The following is a 24658-nucleotide window of genomic DNA, read 5'->3' as shown; positions in this document are numbered from 1 at the left end:
CAACCCACGATGTTTCAAAGTACATTTATCACCAAATAATGTATAAATTATACAACTTGAGATTTGTTTGCTTACAGGCAGCCACAAAGCAAGAAACCTGAAAGAACTCAATTAAAAAAAAAGACCAACACCCGATGCGCAGAGAAATAGAGAAAAAACTCAAATCATGCAAACAGTAAAAGCAAGCAACAAATTTATGAACCAAAATGAGTCGTTAGGTCCGAACCCCGGAGTAGGCCCGAAGCCTCGGTATCAGTTCATCATATTAGTGGGTATAGAGCAGAGCAGCTGGGGCAGTCTTCATAGCCTCAGTGCTATGGGGAGAGGAGTGAACAATGTGGGAGATAAGTGTGCTGTTGCCCACCCTTACTGATTATGGTTGGTTGGTCAGGAAGCGAAGGATCCTGTTGCAGAGGGAGGCCAAAGAGCACTACAACACCGAAACAGGCCCTTATAGCCCAATCAACACAATGCTGAACTAGTGCCATTGGTCCACACCTGGACCAGACCCCTCCCATCCACGTACTTATCCAAACTTCCCTTAAAAGTTGCACTTGAACCCGCAGAGTTCAGACTCGGAATTTGATGGTGAGTTTGCTTGGGTTCATTGTGACTTCCTGGCTCGAACAGTCCGGCAGGACTCAGGATCAAGGGATGCAAGGTGCCAGTGGTGGGCTTTTGCCTGTGGGCTCCATCTGCTCAGTGACCCTTCGCATCTGTGCCCTGTGTTTCAGGCCGTTACTGGGAGATGGTTGAAAGGATGAAGATCAACCAGTTCTACGGGGCACCTACCGCAATCCGTCTGCTACTCAAGTACGGGGACGAGTGGGTGAAGTCACACGACCGGTCCTCGCTGAAAGTACTGGGCTCAGGTCAGTTTGCTGCCCCTTGGAGTACAGGGCTTGCATTTATACATCACCCTTCCTGCATGTTTAATCACTGTTGCTTCCGGAGACAGCTATTGTCATCTGCTTTTGGCCATGTTGGTTGACCAGGACTCTGACAGAAGAGGGCAGATGGGCTCTAATTTATTTATTTATAACAAAACTGAAGGAGGCTATTCAGCCCGTTGAGTCCATGCCAGCTCTCAGCAGAGCAATCTCATTGGAGCATCCTATTGCTCCTTTTATTTCCTTGTAGCCCTAATGAAGAGTCTTGACCTGAAGCATCAGTTGTTTATTCCCCTAAACAGATGTTTTCTGACTTGCTGAGTTCTCCCAGCATTTTGTGCCCGTACCCCTGCAGCTCCTCTGCCGTGTGCCCGTACCCCTGTAGCTCCTCTGCCGTGTGTCCGTACCCCTGTAGCTCCTCTGCCGTGTGCCCGCACCTCTGTAGCTCCTCTGCCGCGTGTCCGTATCCCGTAACTCCTCTGCCGCGTGTCCGTATCCCGTAACTCCTCTGCCGCGTGTCCGTATCCCTGTAGCTCCTCTGCCACGTGTCCGTATCCCCGTAACTCCTCTGCCACGTGTCCGTATCCCCGTAACTCCTCTGCCGCGTGTCCGTATCCCGTAACTCCTCTGCCGCGTGTCCGTATCCCGTAACTCGTCTGCCGTGTGCCCGTACCCCTGTAGCTCCTCTGCCGTGTGCCCGTACCCCTGTAGCTCCTCTCCCGCGTGCCCGTACCCCTGTAGCTCCTCTGCTTAGTGCCCGTACCCCTGTAACTCGTCTCCCGTGTGCCCGTGCCTCGTAACTCCTCTCCCGCGTGCCCGTACCCCTGTAGCTCCTCTCCCATGTGCCCGTACCCCTGTAGCTCCTCTGCCGTGTGCCCGCACCTCTGTAGCTCCTCTGCCGCGTGTCCGTATCCCGTAACTCCTCTGCCGCGTGTCCGTATCCCTGTAGCTCCTCTGCCACGTGTCCGTATCCCCGTAACTCCTCTGCCGCGTGTCCGTATCCCGTAACTCCTCTGCCGCGTGTCCGTATCCCGTAACTCGTCTGCCGCGTGCCCGTACCCCTGTAGCTCCTCTCCCGTGTGCCCGTACCCCTGTAGCTCCTCTCCCGCGTGCCCGTACCCCTGTAGCTCCTCTGCTTAGTGCCCGTACCCCTGTAACTCGTCTCCCGTGTGCCCGTGCCTCGTAACTCCTCTCCCGTGTGCCCGTACCACTGTAGCTCCTCTCCCATGTGCCCGTACCCCTGTAGCTCCTCTGCCGCGTGCCCGTACCCCTGTAGCTCCTCTGCCGTGTGCCCGTACCCCTGTAGCTCCTCTGCCGTGTGCCTGTACCCCTGTAGCTCCTCTCCCGTATGCCCGTACCCCTGTAGCTCCTCTGCTTAATGCCCGTACCCCTGTAACTCGTCTCCCGCGTGCCCGTGCCCCGTAACTCCTCTGCCGCATGCCCGTACCCCTGTAGCTCCTCTCCCATGTGCCCGTACCCCTGTAGCTCCTCTCCTGTGTGCCCGTACCCCTGTAGCTCCTCTGCTTAGTGCCCGTACCCCTGTAACTCGTCTCCCGCGTGCCCGTGCCCCGTAACTCCTCTCCCGTGTGCCCGTACCCCTGTAGCTCCTCTCCCGTGTGCCTGTACCCCTGTAGCTCCTCTCCTGTGTGCCCGTACCCCTGTAGCTCCTCTCCCATGTGCCCGTACCCCTGTAGCTCCTCTCCCGTGTGCCTGTACCCCTGTAGCTCCTCTCCTGTGTGCCCGTACCCCTGTAGCTCCTCTGCTTAGTGCCCGTACCCCTGTAGCTCCTCTGCTTAGTGCCCGTACCCCTGTAACTCGTCTCCCGCGTGCCTGTGCCCCGTAGCTCGTCTCCCGCATGCCTGTGCCCCTGTAGCTCCTCTCCCGCGTGCCCGCGCCCCTGTAGCTCCTCTCCCGTGTGCCCGTGCCCCTGTAGCTCCTCTCCCGCGTGCTCGCGCCCCTGTAGCTCCTCTCCCGTGTGCCCGTACCCCTGTAGCTCCTCTGCTTAGTGCCCGTACCCCTGTAACTCGTCTCCCGCGTGCCTGTGCCCCGTAGCTCGTCTCCCGCATGCCTGTGCCCCTGTAGCTCCTCTCCCGCGTGCCCGCGCCCCTGTAGCTCCTCTCCCGTGTGCCCGTGCCCCTGTAGCTCCTCTCCCGCGTGCTCGCGCCCCTGTAGCTCCTCTCCCGTGTGCCCGTACCCCTGTAGCTCCTCTGCTTAGTGCCCGTACCCCTGTAACTCATCTCCCGCGTGCCCGTGCCCCGTAACTCCTCTCCCGCGTGCCCATGCCCCATAACTCCTCTGCCGCATGCCCGTACCCCTGTAGCTCCTCTCCTGTGTGCCCGTACCCCTGTAGCTCCTCTCCTGTGTGCCCGTACTCCTGTAGCTTCTCTGCTTAGTGCCCGTACCCCTGTAACTCGTCTCCCGCGTGCCCGCGCCCCTGTAGCTCCTCTCCTGCGTGCCTGTGCCCTGTAGCTCGTCTCCCGCTTGCCCGCGCCCCTGTAGCTCGTCTCCCGCTTGCCCGCGCCCCTGTAGCTCGTCTCCCACTTGCCCGCGCCCCTGTAGCTCCTCTCCTGCGTGCCCGTACCAACTAGGACGGTATGCTGTTTCCCAAACAATAAACCTTGGGTGACCAAAGACATCAAAGCCATTCTGAACAGGAAGAAGAGGGCATTCGGAGGTGGAGATAGGGAAGAGATGAGGCTGCTTCAGAGGGAACTGAGGGAGAAGATTGCCCAGGGCATGGACTGCTACAGGAGAACGCTGGAGAGAAAACTGCAGCAGAACAACACAAAGGATGCATGGAGTGGTATGAAAACGATCACAGGCTACACAAAGACCAGAGACACCATGATTGAAGGGGACTGGGACAGAGCCAACGGGTTAAACTGGTTTTTCAGCAGGTTTGATGAGGAGGCTTCTGTTTACCTTTCTACAACCCATCCACCTCCCCCCCCAGCTCCCTCCCCCTCACCCCTTGCCCTTGGAGAGGACACCGGAGAGCCAACGAGCACAGACACGTGGACCGTCACTGCTGAGCAGGGAAGGGGAGAGCTCAGCAGGCTTCACCCAGGCAAGGCCATGGGCCCAGATGGCATCAGCCCATGGGCAGTCAACGTGTGTGCTACTCAGCTGGGTGCAGTCTTTCAATACATCTTTAATCTGAGCCTGAGCATGGAGAGGGTCCTACTGTGGAAAACATCCTGCCTAGTTCCAGTACCCAAGAAGACATGTCCCACCACGCCCAGCGACTACAGACCATCGGCACTGACCTCACAGGTTATGAAATCAATAGGAAGACTGGTCCTGACACACTCCTGGACCATCATAAATCCATCACTGGACTCCCTGCAGTTTGCTGACCAACCACATATTGGAGTTGAGAACGCCATTATCTTCCTGCCTCAATGCGCTTACACCCATCTGGATGAGCCAGGCAGCACTGTGAGAATCATGTCCTTTGATTTCTCCGGTGCTTTTAACACCATACGACCTGCTTTACCAGGGGGTAAGCTCACGGAGATACAGGTGGATGCTCCACTGGTGTCCTGGATAACAGACGACCTGTCCAGACAGCCACAGTATGTGAGATTGCAGAGCTGTGTATCAGATACTGTTGTTAGCAGCACAGGGGCACCTCAGGGGACTGTCCTTGTCCCCTTTCTTGTTCAGCATCTGCACCTTGGACGTCAGATACAACTCAGAGTCCTGCCACCTGCAGAAGTTTCAGACGATTCGGCCATTGTGGGCTGTATCAGCCGGGGTCAAGAGGCTGAGTACAGAAGAGTGGTGGACAACTTTGTTGAGTGGTGTGGGCTGAATCACCTGCAGTTCAATGTAACCAAGACAAAGGAGTTGGTGGTGGACTTCAAGAAGGTGAAAACACCCTGCATTCCCATCTCCATCAAGGGAACGGATGTGGAAGTCGTCTGGGACTACAAAAACTTGGGAACTCACCTGGACAATAAACTGGACTGGTTTAAAAACACAGGGTCTCTGTACAAGAAGGGACAGAGCCGACTGTACTTCCTGAGGAGGCTCCGGTCATTCAACGTCTGCAGTACTATGGTGCAGATGTTCTACGACTCAGTGGTGGCCAGCATTTTGTTCCAAGCTGTAGTCTGCTGGGGCAGCAGGCTGAGAGCAGCAGATGCCAAGCAGATCGGTAAGCTTGTGCGGAAGGCTGGTTCTGTTCTGGGGGTGGAACATCTGCAGATTTTCTCTTGTTTGGATTCCCTGGTGGTCGTGTCTGAGGGGAGGATGCTGCAGAAACTACGGAGCATTATGGACAATCCCTCTCACCCCCTCCATGACACACTGGACAAACAGAGGAGCAGCTTTAGTAACCGGCTGATTCCACCGAGGCGCATCACTGAAGACCACAGGAGACCCTTTCTCCCTGCGGCTATAAGACTACATCTCCTCCTCCTCCTTACGTATATAAGTATATGGTTTCATTGCTCATCTGTATTTTGCACTATTACTTTTTAATGCACATTCTGTATTTTTTCCAAGCCTCAATGCTTACATTTTGTATTTTAAAGTATCTATTTCTGACTGAGCAACCTTGCAACAATAATTTCCTTTGTGATAAATGAAGTTTTATCTTATCTTGTCTGGTTACCTAAGTGCTGGGCTTGAAGAAGGAAACTGTATAAAGAGGAATTAGGTTCTCAACAGCACGTTCAGCTTGGATGATCATACACTGTCTGCACATTGACTCTCGGCACATCATCTTAACCTTTGCCTTGCCACAACTTCTATGCCTCTAATATTTGACATTTCTACCAAAAGAAAGAGATTCTGACTATCTGCTCCTCTTGTAAGATTATAAACTTCTACCATGGTAATACTTCAACCCATCCAATCACCTCAGCATTTTAAAAAATTCTTTTGGTTAGTATAATGCTATTACAATGCCAGGGACCCAGGTTCACACTTACATTCGGTCACCCCTCAGCCTCTGCTCCAGAGAAACAACCCCAAGTTGGTCCAACCTCTCCTTGTAGTTAATTCTCTCCAATCCAAACAGCATCCTAGTGGACCTCTTCTGTACCTTTTCTGAAGCCTCCACATCCTTCCTGTAATGTGGCGACCAGAACTACACACAGTACTCCTAATGTGGTCTAAACAAAATCTTAAGACAGCTGCAATATGACTTCAAAAATGTTGTAGTCAATGGGCTGATGTTTGAGCAAGTATACCTAATTCTTACCACCCTGCCTATTTGTGATGCGACCTTCGGGGAGCTCTGTACTTGCACCTCCAGGTCCCTCTGTACATCAGTGCTGCTAAGGGTGCTGCTGTTAACTGGACACCAGCTTTAGGTGATAAGGCCTTGGGCCCTTGTTTGGTAACCATGGTTACAGTGTTCTGAGGATGTTGATTTTGGGGCCTCATTCAATAGAATGAAATTAATTTTCTTGTTCTGACTGATTCTCAGTTGGTGAACCTATCAATTCTGAGGCATGGGACTGGTATTACCGGGTAGTTGGAGACAGCAGATGTCCAGTGATGGATACCTGGTGGCAGACAGGTAAGAGGATGCTTCTTTCGTCAGTTGCTTGAGATACCGTGGGGAACCAATGTGTTTATTAAAGTCATAGAGTTAATAGTCTTGGAAACAGGCCCCTCGGCCCAACTCATCCGTGCTGACTATGTTAGAATGGGAATGGGAAGTCACATTGCATTTCTGATGTACAGCCGCTGTTATAATGTATTGCGAGGACTGCTGAGAGGAACACTGGGGTCTCTCTTCTGCCCATCTGATTTGTCAGGACTGCTGCATATGCAGGGCCCTTAGCATTGTCAGTGATCCCTCCTAGCCACCCCATAATCACTTTGACCCCCCTACCATCGGGCTGGAGGTTCTGCAGAATTAGGACAAGCCCTGTTTGGGTGGGAATCAGCTTCTTTCTCCGGGCTGTGAGACCCACTGAACTCTCTTCTACCACCCAGGTCTCAACATGTATGAAGCGCCAATAGTATTATACCGTTTACTTCTTAACTTGTGTCCATAATGTACTTCATGCTGAAGTCAATCTTCTGGAATATATTTTTTTACTTGTTAATTTATTTGTGGTCATATTACTTTTATGCGTTGTGTGTGAGTTGTATGTACTGTATTGTTCCCCCTGGCCCGGAGGAACTTCATTAAGTTTAGTGGTAGAAAGACAGTCAACTTGAACTTGAACTCTAGAGACGTCAATCAGTGGATAAGTATTGGAGTGGGCAGCAGAGTTACAAAAGCCTGGGGTTGTTCTTCATACACCAACATGGCTGGTGAAGCTGGCATTTCAGAGTGCGGGTGGGGGTGAGCTGTTTGAGGTCCGGGTGACGTACTCCCCGACCTGTTAGATAACCAGCAGCAATGAAGAAATAGCTAGGTGTTTCAAAGACTGGGTACTGTGACCTGTCGCTGGTTATACCCCTGTCGCCCTTGTCCATGAGAAGCTTGGGCTCTTTCTAGCAGAGCTGCAGCATTCACTACTACAGAAGAGGAATAGTGAGGTAGTGTTCAAGAACCATTTAGAAATCTGATGGTGGAGGGTAAGAAGCTGTTCCTACATCTTTGAGTGCAGGTCTTCATGCTCCTGTACCACCTCCCTGATGGCAGCAATGGGAAAAGGAAATAAATTGGGTAGTGAGAGTCCTTAATAATGTTGCAAACTTTTTCAGGCATTGCCTATTAAAGATGCCTTTGATGATGGGGAGGCTAATGTCCATGATGGAGATGGTTGAGTTTACCGTCCTCTGAAGCTTTTTCCAATTCTGTGCATTGCAGCCTCCATGTCAGGCAGTGATGCAACCAGTCAGAATGCTCGCTACTACAGAAATTCGCAAGTGTTTTGGTAACATACTAAATATCCTCAAACTCCAAACGAAGTATAGCCATGATACACCAGCGCATTAATGTGTTGGGCCCAGGATAGATGCTGTGAGACGTCGATGGCCAGGAAGTCAAAGCTGCCCCCCTTTTCTGTGCTGACTCCTTGATGAGGATTGGTGTGTGTCCTCCCGACGTCCCCAATAGCTGATGTTGAGTGCAAGGTCGTTGTTGCCACACCACAGAGCCAGCTGATCTATCTCGCTCCTATGCGTCCCCTTGTTGCCATCTGAGATTTGGCTAACAGCTGTGTCACTGGTGAATTCATAAATGGTATTTGGGCAGTCGCTAGCCCCACAGTCAGGAGTGTAGAAGGACAAGGGCAAAGCAAGCAAGTTTTGAACCACATTTACTTTTGAAATCTGTGTTTTGAAGAAACAGTCGCTATCAGGCAACTGGGAACTTGAAGAATTCACAATTAGATTCTGTTATTTTATAGAATCAGTTGGATGGCATGTTAGAGATATATCTCTACCAAAGGAGGTGTAAGGCGCTCCTTTCCTCTGCTAGTCTGCAGGTCACCCTTGGACAAGGTGTAGCAACTGATCAGGGTCACATGAAGCCATGGGAGCAGGTGGGGATGTTCGTATGAACGGCTGGTGCACATCACACGTCCTGGTTATGTGACCTCTGACACCAGGCAGACAGTCTCTGAAGACCATTCATCATGGCTGGGGTCACCCGTCTCGTAAAGACACTGCCCAGAAGGTGGCAATGGCAAACCTCTTCTGTAGAAAAATTTACCAGTAACAGTCATGGTCATACAAAGACCATGATTGCCCATGTCATACGACACGGCACATAATAAAGGGACAAGCGAGGCTTTGGTAGAAAACTGCGGTTCTCTGTCAGTTCATGCTGCCAGGTCAATTTTGGAGTTTATGGCTGTGATCACAAGTATGGTGAGGTCAAAGGTTCATTTATTATCAAAGCACGTGTCCGCCGGATAGCTATGAAAATAAGAAAGAAAATGAAAGTTGTTTCAGAGAGAAACATCAAATCTACACCCCCCCGTACAAAAAAAGAATAGCATCGTGATCATCAACCCCCAAAATCCCCCTCCCCCCACACAAAATGACCCTCAGAAAGCAATACCTCCCCCACATGAAAGAGCTAACAGAACATCAACGCCCAAACCCCTCCCTTCGCACAACAAAACAGAAAAGGAACGGGTAATAAAAAAACGCAATGTAAAAACCATAAGTCAGAAGAAGTTGACAGTCTATAAACACAGTAGTCCAATCCATAAACGCAAAACCACTGTACCATCCTACGGCATCATCGAAAGAGTGGGTACCATATGAGTGCAGCAAGGCACACAGCGAGCCACACAGTGACAGGCCACTCACAGGCTCCTTCTCCAGCCGTGATCAAAAAGCCACAGTCTGCGCCGAGACTCTCGCCTGCCTCGCATCTGCTTCTGTGTCTTAATCTGCCTCGACGCTCTAATCAGGAATTAATGGAAGCTTTAAATGGCGAGACATTGGCACATGCCCTGTCTTGAAGTTTCTTCGCATCGAGGCCTTCCGAGTACGTGCTCGCTTCCCTCAATCTTCTTGGAGACAACAAAGAGCTGGATCACTCAAACAATCTCCAAACTGTAAGTCGCAGGCTCTAACTCTTAAATGTCCCAGAAACACATTTCACCTTAAACAGACGGAAAAGAAGTGAAAAGGATATTTTCGTGAGCTATCTGGAAGATGCGGACCGAGGGAGCATTGCTCGCTGGCGCCATCTTGACTGGAAAGAGTGCTGGCGGTCCAGGTGCAGCGAGAAACTTGCTTGCAGCAGCCTTCCAGGGCTGGAAGGGCAGGCTGTCAGGGCCAGCCAAAGACTATGGTTTCCAGGTCTTTGGGAGCACCGGAAGTGGGTGTTGATCGATTGAGATGAGTTCCAGTTTCATTAGGCAGTCCTGACAATAGGAGCAGCATTCTTGATTGCTGGTTTTGTGCTGCCATCTAACATGGGGCAGATTGGGCCCAGTTGGGGAATGTCGGTTCTGCACTGTTCCTGTTTCCCTGAGCAACCTGCTACTTCCTGGATGTCCCTGATGGTGCTTTGGACTCACTGATACAGCAGTTGAACCATAGCTTCAGATCTGAGCAGCCGTGGTTGGAATTGGCACGTTGTGGAACCCTCGACATAAATAGATGTGGCAGTCAGCATCGGTGAAAGCGTGGTGTCTTTCTGAATGGATGGAGTTGGGGCAGATTGGAAACTGTTCCACTCCAGGGTGTGACGTTGGAGGTCTGTGCAATGATGGACCACAGTGTGATAGCTATTCTGTGTGGTAAACAGAAAGGATGTCGTTGGGTTGAGTTGTTCTCCGATCTTGCAGCATTCATCTCGTTCCTGTTTTATAACTTGATCGTTCCCCCCCCCACCCCCTCCCCCGCCTTAAGCATTCATGGAGGAGGAAAAGTTGCTCCTGTGTGGAGGCTTGCCTGCAGGTCAAGTTCTCCCAACAACCAGCACACTTGAGCATTTGATGCCCAAAATATAGACTACAAAGAGTCAGTTACTGGCCACCAATCAACCATCCAGTGGCATGGTCTATCGCCAGGCAAAACAGGAAATGTATGGTCTGAATGCTTAACTCCGATGTGTATAATCACCTAGAAAAATATGCGATCAAGTTGTATAAAAAAAATGATGAGATGGATGTCGGCAAGAACAACTCAACCAGCTGTTGACTACCTGAGATACACAACTTCCAAATTACTTCCAGGAAAGAGGTGTATTTATATTGTGTCACTTCAAAGCTGGAGATGGTCCAAGTTGCTCTGTGACTCATGAACTATTGCTGAAGTACAGCATATCTGGCTACAGGACACTCCCACAAACAGCACTGTCATAGCTGGATAATTTATCATGGGCTCAGGGTAAATTTAGCTGGAATGCAGCAAGAGTGTCAAAGTTCAAACTAAATTTATCATCAAAGATGTCTAACTTTGTATATGTAATCTATATGTCTTTACTTTGTATATGAAATCTATATGTCTATATTTTGTATATGAAATCTATGTACAAACAGATGGACAAACAACCAGTGTTCAAAGGAAGACGCACTATGCAAATAGAAAATAATGCTGAGTACATGAGATGTAAAGGGTCCTTGAAAGTCTGTCCTGATGGGGGGGTCTCAGCCCGAGACGTTGACTCTTTACTCCTGTGTAGATGCTGCCTGATCTGCTGAGTTCCTCCAGCCTTCTGGGTGTATTACCCTGGATTTCCAGCATCTGCAGAATCCTTCGTGTCCTTGGAAGTGAGTCTGTAGGTCGTAGAATCAGCTTGGAGCAGTGGTGGTTGAAATTATCTGCACTGGTTCAGGAGCTTGTTGGTTGTTCCCGAACCTGGTGCTGTGGGTCCTTAGGCCCCGATACCTCCTGCCTGATGATAGTAGCAAAGAGGCGGCGTGGCCTGGGTGGTGGTGGGGTTTTGATGATGGATACTGCTCTTTTTGTGGCAGCACTCCATGTAAATGTGCTTCTTGGAATAGTGTGATTGGCACCTTTTACTTCTGCCTGAGAGAGCAGATAGGACCTTGGTTTAATATCTATTGTTACGTACCCCGTAACTGGGTTGCCAAACCAGCAGAAATGGATCACTCAGTTGGAGTCTGGAGTACTAGAACTAAGAAAGTTTTATTAAAGAAACAAGCAACACAGTAATCGAAAGGATAATAAATGCAACAGTTCAGTGATGATAAACACACATGTGCACAGCATTAAGATAACAGCATCAATCAAGCTCTATCGTTGTCTAGGGGTAAATGACCAAATTTCAAAATGACTCAAAGTTCAGTCCAGTTAGTAGTTCAGTTCGCAGTAATCGTTGCCATGGCGATGGACAACGTGCGGGAAGAGAGACAGAGAGAACAGGAACAACTCATCATTCAGCACAGCTTCACTCACAGATCAGCGAGATTGCTCACAAGCAACTTTTGGGCGGGTCCTTGGTGATGTCACCTGAGGTCACCGACTGTGACCCCTCCTCCAGATGCGGTCGATCCTCTGCAGTGAACCCGGCACCCAGGCCAGGGCGGACACACACCGGGTTCCCGCTGATCGTACCTTTCCACCCTTGTCGTTGTCTGGCACTTCTCACCCACTCGTGAGAGGCGCACCGCTTCCAGGGTCTCGTTACCTCGGGTGGCGTGTGTGTGTCTTAGCGAACCTGTCCCTTTTTATCCCCCTGCTGGGGTATCGCCTGTCCATCACTTCAAACAGTTCAGGGTTCAAAGGGGGGAGCCGCTCCAGACAGCTCTCTCTCCCACGTCCCTTCATTACACATCTCCAGACGCTGCTCCATTGTTCCTTATCTCTCCTTCCCCTGAGGGCAGGTGGCAGACCAATTGCTGATGCCACTGATGCTAGCCCAGGCCAGCAAACATCTTAATTTTATGTGTATTCTCGTAACACTATATACTACTAAAACTCTCATGCTCTGTTTGTCATACTGCCATGATGAGGCTAAACTCAGGTTGGAGGAGCAACACCTCATATACCGTCTAGGTAGTCTCCAGCCCCTTGGTATGAACATCGAATTCTCCAACTTCCGGTAATTCCCTCCCTTCCCCTATCCCAGTTTCACTCTGCCCCCTCCCCCAGCTGCCTATCACCTCCCTCATGGTTCCGCCTCCTTCTACTACGCATTGTGCTTTCCCCTATTCCTTCTTCACCTTTCCTGCCTATCACCTCCATGCCTCCCCTCCCCCACCCCTTTATCTTTCCCCCTACTGGTTTTTCACCTGGAACCTACCAGCCTTCTCCTTCCCACCCTCCCCCCACCTTCTTTATAGGGCCTCTGCCCCTTCCCTCTTCAGTCCTGACGAAGGGTTCCGGCCCGAAACGTTGACTGGTCGTTTCCATGGATGCTGCCCAACCTGCTGAGTTCCTCCAGCGTGTGTGAGTGTTGCTTTGACCCCAGCATCTGCAGAGTATTTTGTGTTTATGCTCTGTTTGTTTGTTTGTGACCTCCAATTAGTTCAAACGGTGCATTACAGCGGCACTTTTTTTGGCTAAATCGAATTAAAATGCGCCAACTTGCAGAATACAGGCAAAGTTTAGGGTTATATATTCATATAAAATTGCTCATTTGCCAAAATCACCAGGCTCGCTTTCACCCGAGAGCCGATCCGCCATCATGGAAATCGGGATGCGACAGCCCGACGCATGCGCACGGCCAACCTCAGCAGCGACACCTACTGGAGCAAAAGGGCAGGGCAGCTCTAATTCGAAGGGTCACATTCTGCTAATCACGATCAGCATGTGCAGGATTGGGGCAGATCTAACTGCCACCCATCAATAAGAGATAATTAAATCTTATTGTAATGACGTACTTCGAGACATCCATAAAACCCTTTGCTGCAGTCAAAGGACAGCGGTGACTATATCACGTCCATTTAGGAGAGCGCCAACCACATCATCAAGAATTATCAGCATCCTTTGGTGTTAGTACTTCGTATCTTCTATCCAGCATTAGGGTAAAAAAAACGTCAGCCTAATTATGCCGCGTGGAAAGGGAAGGGGGACATTATGGTCAAAAGATAATGCCAAACGTCGTCAGGAAGCGGCAAGGAGAGGGAGAGAACAAGAATCGGATGAGGCCAGGATCAAAGAGTCAGGACAAAAGAAGATGAGAGAAGAAGAGACAGAGGAGGAGAGGCATGCACGTCTCCAGGATCAGAGACAAACAACAGACAGCTGAAGAGATGAAGAGACGGGGGATGAAAGGACTGCACGTCTCCAGAATGACAACGAGAGGCACGAGGGTGGCAGGTAAACCGGAAATGATGCCATCAAAAGTGTCCTTCGTTAAACGAGGAGGAGCTATATTTGCTTTGCTATGCATCGTTCTTCTTTAATAAACTGAGGTTTTCTGCTTCAGTTTCCAAAGCAAAGCGATACCAATAGCATTCAGGAAAATTTAATGTTCATCCTGGTCACATCACACTGCATTACCCTTCTCTCAAAGGGTGCCCAACAGGTCACCCCATTGTCTTTTCATCTAAAGTTCTGATGGTCTGCTTCTCCCTCAGTACAGAACTGGTGTTGAGTTCCAGGCGTAAAGCTCGAGAATGGGCTCAATGCCTCTCCCTGCTGGATGGATGATGGGAGTGCTGCCATCTACAGTAACAGGAGTAGAGAGACACTTGGAGACAAGGTTCTGCCCCTGATTTGTTGAGAGAAAAGGGTTGTTCAGTATTATTACCATCTGTTCTGGGCCTTTGCAATCTCTGAATAAAGATGGGTTATACTGTTGGTCCTGTGACTGAAAGAAGTCTATTAATGCAACATCGTACTGAGGCAAAACATACAAAATGCTAGAGGAACTCAGCAGGTCAGGCAGCATCTGTTGAAAGGAATATATAGTTGCCGTTTCAGGGCAAAACGCTTCATCAGGACTGCCAGAAAGCAGTCGAGGTTATGAAGGGGGAACAGCGAGAGTCAGTCTCACTGGACTGTTGAAAAGAGAACATAGAACATCACAGCACAGGCCAGGCCCTTTGACCCATGATCTTCTACCAACCATTTAACCTTTCCAAGATCAATCTAACCCTTCCCTCCTCCATTTTGCTATCATAATTTAATTATTTGTTTTATTTATTGAGATACAGCACAGAATAGGCCCTTCTGACCCTTCAAGCCACACCACCCAGCAATCCCCTGATTTATCCCTGGCCTAATCACGGGACAATTTACAATGACTAATTAACTTAACCAACTGTTTTGTCTTTGGATTGTGGGAGGAAACCAGAGCACCTGGAGGAAACCCATACGGTCACGGGGAGAATGTACAAACTCCTTTCAGACAGCAGTGGGAATGTGTCTGTCTAAGAGTTTCTTGAATGCCCCTGATGTATCTGCCTCTTCTACCACCACCCTTGCAGGGCATTCCACACATTCACTACGCTCTGTGTAAAGAACTTGCGTCTGACATCCCCCTATTATTATTATTATTATGATTATGAGGACATGCAGTCCCCTTTTATTGTCATTTAGTAATGCATGCATTAAGAAGTGATAAAAATGTTTTTCCAGAATGATATCACGAAAGCACATGACAAACCGACTTAAAAACTAACAAAAAACACATAATTATAACATATAGTTACAACAGTGCAAAGCAATACCGTAATTTGATAAGAACAGACCATGGCACAGTAAAAGTCTCAGAGTCACTCGAAAGTCCCATTATCTCACATAGACGGTGAACCTCCAGCGCCGCCAACTTGCCGGTGCAGCATCCCGGAAACATCCGACCACAGTCTGACTCCGAGTCCGTCCGAAAAACTCCGAGCCTCCGACCACCTATTTGACACCGAGCACCATCTCTGCCGAGCATTTCGACCCCGGCCCCGGCAACAGGCGATACACAAAGCCGAGGATTTGGGGCCTTCGTCTGATACTTTCCTCTGATCATCTTTAAATTATGCCCAATGGCATCAGCCATTTCCAGCACGGGGAAAAAGTTTTTAATGGTCCACTCTATCTATGCTTTTTATTATCTTGTACATCTCTATCAAGCTACCTCTCATCCTCCTTGGCTCCAAAGAGAAAAGCCCTTCTTCAAAGGACATGCTCTCCAATCCAGGCAGAATCCTGATAAATCTCGGCACCCTCTCTAAAGCTTTGAGCATTTAAACCTTTACGTGGGAGGCATACCTCAAACGGACTTTGCAGTGGAGTAGCAAATCACAGAGCCTCAGCGCACTTGGAGCAATTTACAGTGGCCAGCTAACCTACCAGCCTGCGCGTCCTTGAGATGTGGAAAGTAAGCCGGAGCGCCGGCAGGAAATTCATGCGGTCACAGGGAGGGCGTGCAGACTCCACGCAGCGAGCACCGAAGGTCAGGCCCGAAGCCGGACCGCGGGAGCTGTGAGGCGGCAGCGCTGGCGACTGCACTGCTGTGCCTCTTGCACGGCGAGTGGACTTCAGCAGAGGAACTGAAGGAGTTAACTGTGCAGGAAGAAGGGGCCAGTAGAAAGCCTTGCATTGTGTGTGAGGATAAGTTGAGTAATTAGTGACCATTTATTACAATTACTTTACAAATAGACTCTGTTGCTGACATGGTTCGTGAGGCAAAAGAGGGCTCTCAGTGTTTCTGTGTGAAGGGCTGATTATCTGCCTTGAGGATCTGATGAATTAGAGGAGCACAGTAGCGAAGTGGTTAGCGTAACACTTTTACAGCGCCAGTGACGTGGATTCGATGCCTGCCACTGTTTATATGTTCTTTCAGTGACCATGTGGGTTTCCTCTGGGTGCTCCAGTTTCCTCCCACATTCCAAAGGTGTACAGGTCAGTAGCGTTAATTGGTCACATGGGTGTAATTGGATGGCGTGGACTTGTTGGTTCAGAAGGGTTTATTTACCGTGCTGTATCTCAGAGAGTGGCGGAGTGGAGATACGTCTCTACCAAAGGAGGTGTAAGATGCTCCTTCCCTCTACTAGCCTGCAGGTCACCCTTGGGCAAGGTGTAGCACCTGCCTAGGCCCTCGATCAGGGTCACCTGAAGCCATGGGAGCAGTTGGTCGAAGGTCGTATGAGCGGCTGGTTCATATCACATGTCCTGCTTGTGCAACCACTGTTGCTGGGCAGATAGTCTCTGAAGAGTATTGATACTGGCTGGGGCCAACTGACTTGTAAAGACGCTGCCCAGAAGAAGGTGATAGCAAACCACTTCTGAAGACAAATTTGCCAAAAACAATTATGGTCATGGACCATGATCGCCCAGATCATACGACATGGCATGTAATGGTGATGGTGATCTGGAAGTAAGTTGATCCTCTATACTAATGGACACTTTGTCTTCCAGAGACTGGTGGAATCTGTATTGCTCCCCACCCTGCCAAGAGAGACGCTGAGATCGTCCCAGCCATGGCCATGAGGCCCTTCTTTGGAATAGATCCTGTCCTCATGGATGAGCAGGTAACCGGGTTACATTGTCCGAATCCCTCTGGTTCGCTTTTCTGCTGCTGCCACTTCGCCTGGGGAGATCAGTAAGATGCTGGCCTGTGTATAATGCTCGCTGAACTGAGGGAGCAAAAGGGAATGTAATGTGTTCTGGCTGGGACCTGCTGGAGAATATGCGGTGATTTGAACTCTCAGTGAAAGGCCATGGGAAGTGTGGGTTTGAGGAAGTGCCTTGTCCCGCAGGAATGCAGTATTTGCAGTGAGTCAGCAGGTGATGACAGCTACAGCTGTGGCCCATTCGCGAAAGACAGCACTTTCGAACAGCGTAGAATGATAGGGTAAACGCAAGCAGGCTTTTTCCACTGAAGTTGGGCAAGACTAGAACTAGAGGTCATAGGTTAAGGGTGAAAGGTGAAGCATTCAAGGGGAACACGAGGGAGCACTTCTTCACTCCGAATGGCGAGAGTGTGGGGCAAACTGCCAGTGCAAGTGGTGGATGCGATTTTGATTTCAGCTTTTAGGAGAACTTTGGACAGGTACATGGATGGGTGGGCATGGGATTAGGCAGGTTTGGTATGCACAGGATGGGCCGAAGGGCCTGTTTCTTTGCTGTAGGGTACTATGACTCTAAGTGTAACGTGGAAAGAGACCTTTCAGCCACATCTACAGCACGTGTATAGCTCCCATTGCGTCTGTGTTGCACGTGACCGCGTGAAACCGCAGAGAGCTGTGGACATCACAGAAACCAGCCTCCTCTCCATGAACTCTGTCTATACTTCTCACTTCCTCAGTAAAGAAGCCAGCATAATCCAAGACCCCAGCCACCCCGGGCATTCTCTCTTCTCCTGTCTCCCGTCAGGGAGAAGATACGAAAGCCTGAAAGCCCGTAGCACTGCTTCTGTCCCACTGATATCAGACTTTTGAATGGAAAGATGGAGTCTTGGCCTTACAATCTGCCTCTTTATGATCCTGCACCTTGTTGTTAACCTGCACTGCACTTTCTCTGCAGCTTTTACACATTATTCTGCATTGTTGTTGTTTTACTTTATTCTATCTCCGCACTGTGTAGTCTGTTGAAACAGTATGCAAGACAAGCTTTTGACTCTATCTTGGTACATGACAATAATAAACCAACACCAAACCTTTCAGCATGTGACAGGATATGGGTCAAACAAGGGCAAATGAGACTTGTTTGGATGGGCATGTTGGTTTGCATGGATTGCTTGGGATGGAAGGGCCTGTTTCTGTGCTGTATTGCCCTATCACTCATGTCTTCCTGCTCGCTTGGTTCTTGTGACCTTGGAAATGAAAGAGAAGATTGGTAGCTCGGGTCGGCTGCTTATTTCTGGGTTGTTTGCTGAGCCTGGAGGTTAGGTCGCAGACGTTTCATCGCCAGCGGAGGTGGCATTATCAGTGTGCAGTGGAGTGTTCTGTCTGCCGAGTGTTCATCTTTATGTTGGTCTGACTCGGTGGCTGTCGCACTGGTCATCAGTCTCCACTGGATCCTGCCAACTGGATAGCTGAGTGATCTCCACTAGCCCGTATGCCTGGTTATCGGTCGTTGTGAGCGTTGGCTCCTCTGGTGTCTGCAGCTCACCCCTTGGTCCTGATCCTGCAGATGCATTAGTTCATAAATTGTGTCCAGTTCCATATGCTTGTTAGCAGAGTTTTCCATTCAGAACCAAGCTCCTGAGAATTCCCTTGATTTCTTCTTTTGTGCTTCTGCTAGGATTTTTGTAGCTTTCCAGACGAACTTGTGTCTCGGTCTTCATTTTCTGAGATGGGTGACAGTGGATCACATCTTCTTATGGCTAGCTGATGTTCATATAGTCTCATGGATAGTTTTCTCCCCATCTGTCCTGCATAGTGTTTTGGGCAGTCTCCACAAAGGATTTGGTATAGTACATTTGTTCTGTCCACACGGGCCGTTGGATCTTTTGTTCTGATGATTGTGCTGGGTTTGTGTGCCAGTATTATTCCATGCGGTTGGAGCAGTCTTGTCATTTCGGAAACCTTCCTGATGTATGGTATGGTTAGCCTCTTTCTTGCCTGTTCACTAGTCTATTTCATTTGTCCTGTAATCTTCCGTAGAATGATTCATATTTGCAGCTTGAGTTAGCTCTCCAACCGTTGAGTAAAGTTAACTCGGTCCCTTGATCTCACTGCAGAAAAATGCCAAGTGATTCACTTTGGAAGACTACCTTGATGGCAGAGTGCAAAGTTAATGGCAGAATTCTTAGCAGTGTGGAGAAACCTGGGGTCCAAGTCCACAGATCTCTCAGAGCTGCTGCGTAAATTGATAGGATGGTTAAGGAGGAGTGCAGTGCGTTGGCCTTCATTTGTCAGGGATTGAGTTCAAGAGCCATGAGGTAATGTTATAGCTCTATAAACGTCTGGTTTGACCCCACTTAGAGTACTGTGTTCAGTTCTGGTCACCTCATTATAAGAAGGATGTGGAAGCACAAGAGAGGGTACAGGGGAGGTTTACCAGGATGCTGCCTGGACTAGAGAGCATGTCTTATGAAGATAGGCTTGAGCTTTTCTCTTTGGAGCGAACGAGGATGAGAGGTGCTAGAAGTATACAAATTGATAAAAGCCATAGACACAGTGAACAGCCACTGCCTTTTTCCCCAGGGTGCCAATGGCTCATGTCAGAGGACATCCCTTTAAAGTGAGCGGCAACATTTTAGAGGAGATTTACACAGAGAGCCAAGTGCCTGGAATTTACTGATGGGGGTGGTGGTAGAGGCGGATAGAATGGGGACATTAAAGAGACCTTTAGATAGTTCATGGATGAAGAAGAATTGAGGACCATGTGGGAGGGAAGGATTAGATTGATCTCGGAGTAGGTTAAAAGAATGGTGTAACATCGTAGGCCATAGGGCCTTGTACCGTGCTGTATTGTTCTACATTCTGCGTACTGACTTTGCTCTGTCTGTTCCAGGGTAGGAGGTTGACGGGCAACAATATCTCTGGCTCGCTATGCATCGCCCAGCCGTGGCCTGGGATGGCCAGGACTATCTACAACGACCACAACAGATTTGTGAACACTTATTTCAAGCCCTACCCCAGTGAGTGCACTCTTTGCATCGATCATAGGAGATTTGTTGCAGGGAAGAGGGAATTGCGTCCTCGGGAGAGACTGTGCACACTGTCTGAGGTAGAAAATATTAGTAGGAGAAGTTTGACAAGTAATTAGCAGAATGGCTGGTAACTGGAAGACATGGAATAAAGCCAAAGAACTGGGATGGTGGAGAGCAAATGAAGCAAAAACTGCTCACCCAATGAGCTGTTAGATCTGGAGCACCTCGAACAGTTCAGAGGTCAATTCAGCAGTCAGTTGCTAAGTGGAATTGAATGGATAGTTGAAACTAGCCACCTCTAAGATCTCTGTCTATACTTCCTGCCATTTCAGTAAACCATCCAGCACAATCAAAGACCCCAGATATTTTCTGTTCGCTCCCTTCCCCTCAAGGAGAAAGTTCAAAAACCTGAAAGCATGAACTGCCAGGCTGAAGGACAGCTTTTGTCTCACTGTTGTAAGAATATTGAATTGTTTGATATCAGGAACTCCTGACTTCACAATCTACATTGTCAGGGCTCTTGCTCCTTATTGTCTACCTGCACTGCACTTTATCTGCACAACACAGGTGTGGAGCTTGCTTAGGGGGCACTTGCATAGGGTCCTGGATAGGTTTGTCCCATTGAGGCAGAGAAAAGAAGGTAGGGTGAAGGAACCGTGGTTGACAAGAGGTGGAACTTTTAGTCAAGAGGAAGAGGAATGCATAGATGCATACTTTAGTTTAGGAAGCAAAGATCAACATGGCTCTTAAGTGTTATAAGGTAGTCAGGATGAAGCTTAAAAAGGACTCAGGAGAGCTAAAAAGGGACATCAGAAGGTCTTGATGAAGAAAATTATGGAAAATCCCAAGGCATTTTACATGTAACACACATCAAAGTTGCTGGTGAACGCAGCAGGCCAAGCAGCATCTCTAGGAAGAGGTACAGTCGACGTTTCAGGCCGAGACCCTTCGTCTCGGCCTGAAACATCGACTGTACCTCTTCCTAGAGATGCTGCCTGGCCTGCTGCGTTCACCAGCAACTTTGATGTGTGTTGCTTGAATTTCCAGTATCTGCAGATTTCCTCGTGTTTGCATTTTACACGTACGTGAGTTGCAGGAGATGACTGGAGTGAGGGTAGGACCACTCAGAGATAAAGGGGGAAACGTGCCTGGAGGAGGAGGAGGAGGAGGTAGGGGAGGTTCTTAATTAATACTTTGCTTCATTAGGAAGTGGGACCTTGATGAATGTGAGGCTATTGTAGAACAGATGAATGTGCTGGAGCATGCTGAGGTTAAGAGATGTGCATCTTTGGAGCTTTTGAAAAATAGTAGAATAGATGAATTCCCAGGGCCGGACAGGATAAACCACAGGTTAGTGTGGGAAGTGAGGGAAGAGATTGCAGGGTCATTGATGAAGATCTTTGCGTCCTTACTGGCCATAGCAGTAGCACCAGTAGATCGGAGGATGGTAAATCTCGTACCTTTGATCAAGAAGGGATAATCCTGGTAATCGTGGACTAGTTAGTTTTACATCAGTGGTGAGACATGGCAGCCTAACGGATAGTGTAGTGCAGTTACAGCGGCGGCACACCCCAGGTTCAATTCCCGTCGTTGTGTCCAAGGAATTTGTGCATTCTCCCCGTGATTGCTTGGTTTTCCTCCAGGTGCTCGTTTCCTCCCACGTTCCAAAGATGTACAGGCTAGAAGGTTAATTGGTCACATGAGTGTAACCAGGCGGCGTGGGCTTGTTGGCCAGAAGACCTTATTACCATGCTGACTCTTTAAATCAGCCATGATGGAATGGCAGATCAGACTCAATGGTCCAAATTGCCTAGTTAGGCTCCAATGTCTACAGGTGTAATGGTGGCAAAACTACTGGAGAGGATTCTTAAGGACAAGACTTATGAGCATTTGGAGAGGCATAGTCTTATTAGGTATAGTCAGCATAGCTTTATGAAGGCCAGATCATGCCTCATGAATCCTGGTTGACGTTTTCAAGGAAGTGATGAAAAAAAATGATAAAGATTAAAAAAATCTTCGTGATTTTTAAAGTTTGAATATGACATTGAGGACCCTCTGATGTTGTGGATAGTGTAGAAGGTTGTAGGTTGCAATAGGACATAGGCAGGAAGCAGAGCTGGGCTGAGAAGTGGCAGGTGGAGTTCAATCCAGAAAAATGTGAAGTGATTCACTTTGGATTCAAGCTTGAAGGCAGAGTACAAAGTGAATGGTAGGATTCCTAGCAGTGAGGAGGAACAGAGGAACCTTGGAGTCCAGGTCCATAGAACCCTCGGTTGGTTAAGAAGGCATATGGTGTGTTGGGTTTCATTGACTGGGGAATTGAGTTCAACCATATAACCATAACAGCATGGAAACAGGCCATCTCAGCCCTTCTAGTCCGTGCCAAACTCAAGAGCCACAAGTAATATTGCAGCTCTATAAACTCTGGTTAGACTAGGTGTATTGTGTTCAGTTCTGGTTGCTTCACTACAGGAAGGATATGGAAGGCTTAGAGAGAGTGTAGAGGAGATTTACTAGGATTTTGCCTGGATTAAAGAGCATGTCTTAATCATGTGACAGTAATAAATTACCAAAGGAGTAACTGGCAGAGTGGGGATTATAACCTGTGATGGACAGCAGCCCATCCCTATCAGAATGATACCCAGCTCCAAAGGATAATTTACCAGGAGAATTGACAGAAGTTAAAGTGGTTCATGGAAGTAATAAGTTTAAAATGTTACGAGATTGACATTTCAAATAATAAAAGCTGAAGTAAATGGAGAGATTGCCTGGAATCACTGATTGTGAAATCAGAGACAGGCCTTTCAGTGTTGAAGTTATGAAACGTTCCGACACATTGCCAGTAGTAGATTTCTGTACAGCAATTAGCACTAAGTTCTGGGTTGGCTGATAATTTAAAATTACGGTACCAGTTGGTAGCATAGCTGTGACAGCTTGGGGTGCTGGAGTTTGGAGGTCAATTCTGGCATCCTCTGTAAGGAGTTTGTATGTCCTCTCAGTGGAATGTGAGGTTTTCCTCCGGGTGCTCTGGTTTCCTCCCACAGTCCAAAGATGTTAGTAGGATATTGGTCATTGTAAGTTGTCCCGTGATTAGGCTAGGGTTAAATCGATGGGTTCCTGGTGGCATGGGTCAAAGGGCCAGACGTCCTGTTCCGTGCTGTGTCCCTAAATAAATAAAATGGTTGGGTATTTCATTACCAAATAAGGTAATGAGGTAAAGTCTTGCTTGTGGAGTTAGGTAGTGGATATGGTAGAATGGGCTGGAGAGATTAGACTGCTGACAAATGGTCCCATCCCCTCCTTGACGAGGACTATTGGAGAGAACCGTCAAAGAACTTGCACAGGCTTAATGGGCCGAATAGTCATCTTCTGTGCCATCTTATTCTATGCTGAAGCAGCACTCGTCTAAATTATGTCAAGATCGGGACTGTGGAATAGGAATGCTGAAAAAATGAGATTCCTCCTGCTCGAGATTGGGAATCTGAAGTTCAGTTTTACTCCTGTAACAGGATAAGAATGTCAAAACCAGGGGGGTTGCCAGTCTGTGGGTGAGATGGCAGTGAGAAGACCCCTTGGGAGGCATCGAGGAAACTACTGATCATTGTGGGGCTGACATTAAAGGGGCAGCAAAACTGCTGGTGCAAGAGCAGGGTAAAGAAAGTCGCGGCCACAGTGAACGATCTCTGAGAAAGCACCTTCTCTCCTTTCTCTCCACAGACCACTTTTTCACAGGCGATGGGGCGTACAGATCTGCAAAAGGCTATTACCAGATCACGGGCAGGCTGGACGATGTCATTAACATCAGCGGACACAGGCTGGGCACGGCTGAGATTGAAGGCGCAGTGGTAGGAGAACCAAGAAGGGTGATTTGGGGTGGTGAACTTGCACTTCAGACTTAATAGTATCAGCTGGTATTTCTTCTTTGGGGATTTATTGAAAGAATCACCTCATGGGCTGTAGGTTTTCACACCAAGGCATCCTCTCTCGCTGGCGCAAAACAACACATTTCATTTGTGACGTATGTCAGTGATAATAAACCTGATTCTGATAAAATATACCAAAAATAAAAATATTGGAGCAGAGTTAGGCCATTTGGCCTATTAAGTCCACTCTGCTATTTACTTACTTGCTATCTGTTACGCAGCTGGTGTTTAGGGCAGCAATCTCTGTCTGTCCTTGGCCATCTTCTCTCTGTGGCCCGGGGTCCTCAGCCGCACATAGAGAGAGAAAGATTCTTCATTGCTGTTTCCATTACATGCTTTTTTTTGACCTGTCGGGGTTACTAGCCTCGAGCCGAACCTCCGAACCTGGAGGTCCGATGGACCACTCTTAGTGTGGCCTCTACCCTTTGACCCTGGATGGCATGGGTGACCCTACCAAGAGCCAAAGCACAAAGCCCTGGCTCCATCTCTCTGGGTCATTGAGGCACAGAAGCTTTCAAACCCTATGACAAGGTTGTGGTCCTCTTGGAGGTCTGTTATTCAGTCATGGTTATTTTATTTTCCCCCATTCTCCCCCTCTCCCTGTTACCCTCAACTGCCTTTACTAATCAAGAGCCGACCTTAAACATACCCAGAGACCTGGCCTCCACAGCCCACTGTTGTAACAGATTTACCAGTCTGTTTGAAGAAATTCCTTTTCTTGGTCCTTTTATTCTGAGGCTGTGCCCTCAGATCCTAAGACTCTCCAACTACAGGAAATATCATCTCCAAGTCCATTCTACCCAGGCCTCGCTCCTGGGTTGATCTAGTCCTGTAAGGGCAGGAATCTTTGAAGCAGATAGCCAGATTAAAGCACTGATACTTGAGTTTCCTTTGAACTTTCAGAACCAACACCTAGTTGTGGCTGAGTCTGCGGCAATCGGATGTGCTCATGAGATCAAGGGGGAAGG

General features: G+C 48.7%; 1 protein-coding gene across 1 annotated transcript in view; it reads left to right on the top strand.

The window, feature by feature from the left end:
- The window catches only part of LOC134344432 (acetyl-coenzyme A synthetase 2-like, mitochondrial), an 85140-nt gene that overhangs the window by 48635 nt on the left and 11847 nt on the right, over positions 1-24658 (top strand). Inside the window, exons 7-12 of the mRNA XM_063044208.1 lie at positions 735-872; positions 6328-6420; positions 16587-16699; positions 19629-19755; positions 23485-23612; positions 24594-24657. Coding sequence (XP_062900278.1) covers positions 735-872; positions 6328-6420; positions 16587-16699; positions 19629-19755; positions 23485-23612; positions 24594-24657 — 663 coding nt within the window. The remainder of the gene's footprint in view (positions 1-734; positions 873-6327; positions 6421-16586; positions 16700-19628; positions 19756-23484; positions 23613-24593; position 24658) is intronic.

Source organism: Mobula hypostoma, chromosome 1, assembly GCF_963921235.1.
Source record: "Mobula hypostoma chromosome 1, sMobHyp1.1, whole genome shotgun sequence".
Taxonomy (NCBI): domain Eukaryota; kingdom Metazoa; phylum Chordata; class Chondrichthyes; order Myliobatiformes; family Myliobatidae; genus Mobula; species Mobula hypostoma.
This window is presented reverse-complemented; position numbering and strand designations above follow the sequence as displayed.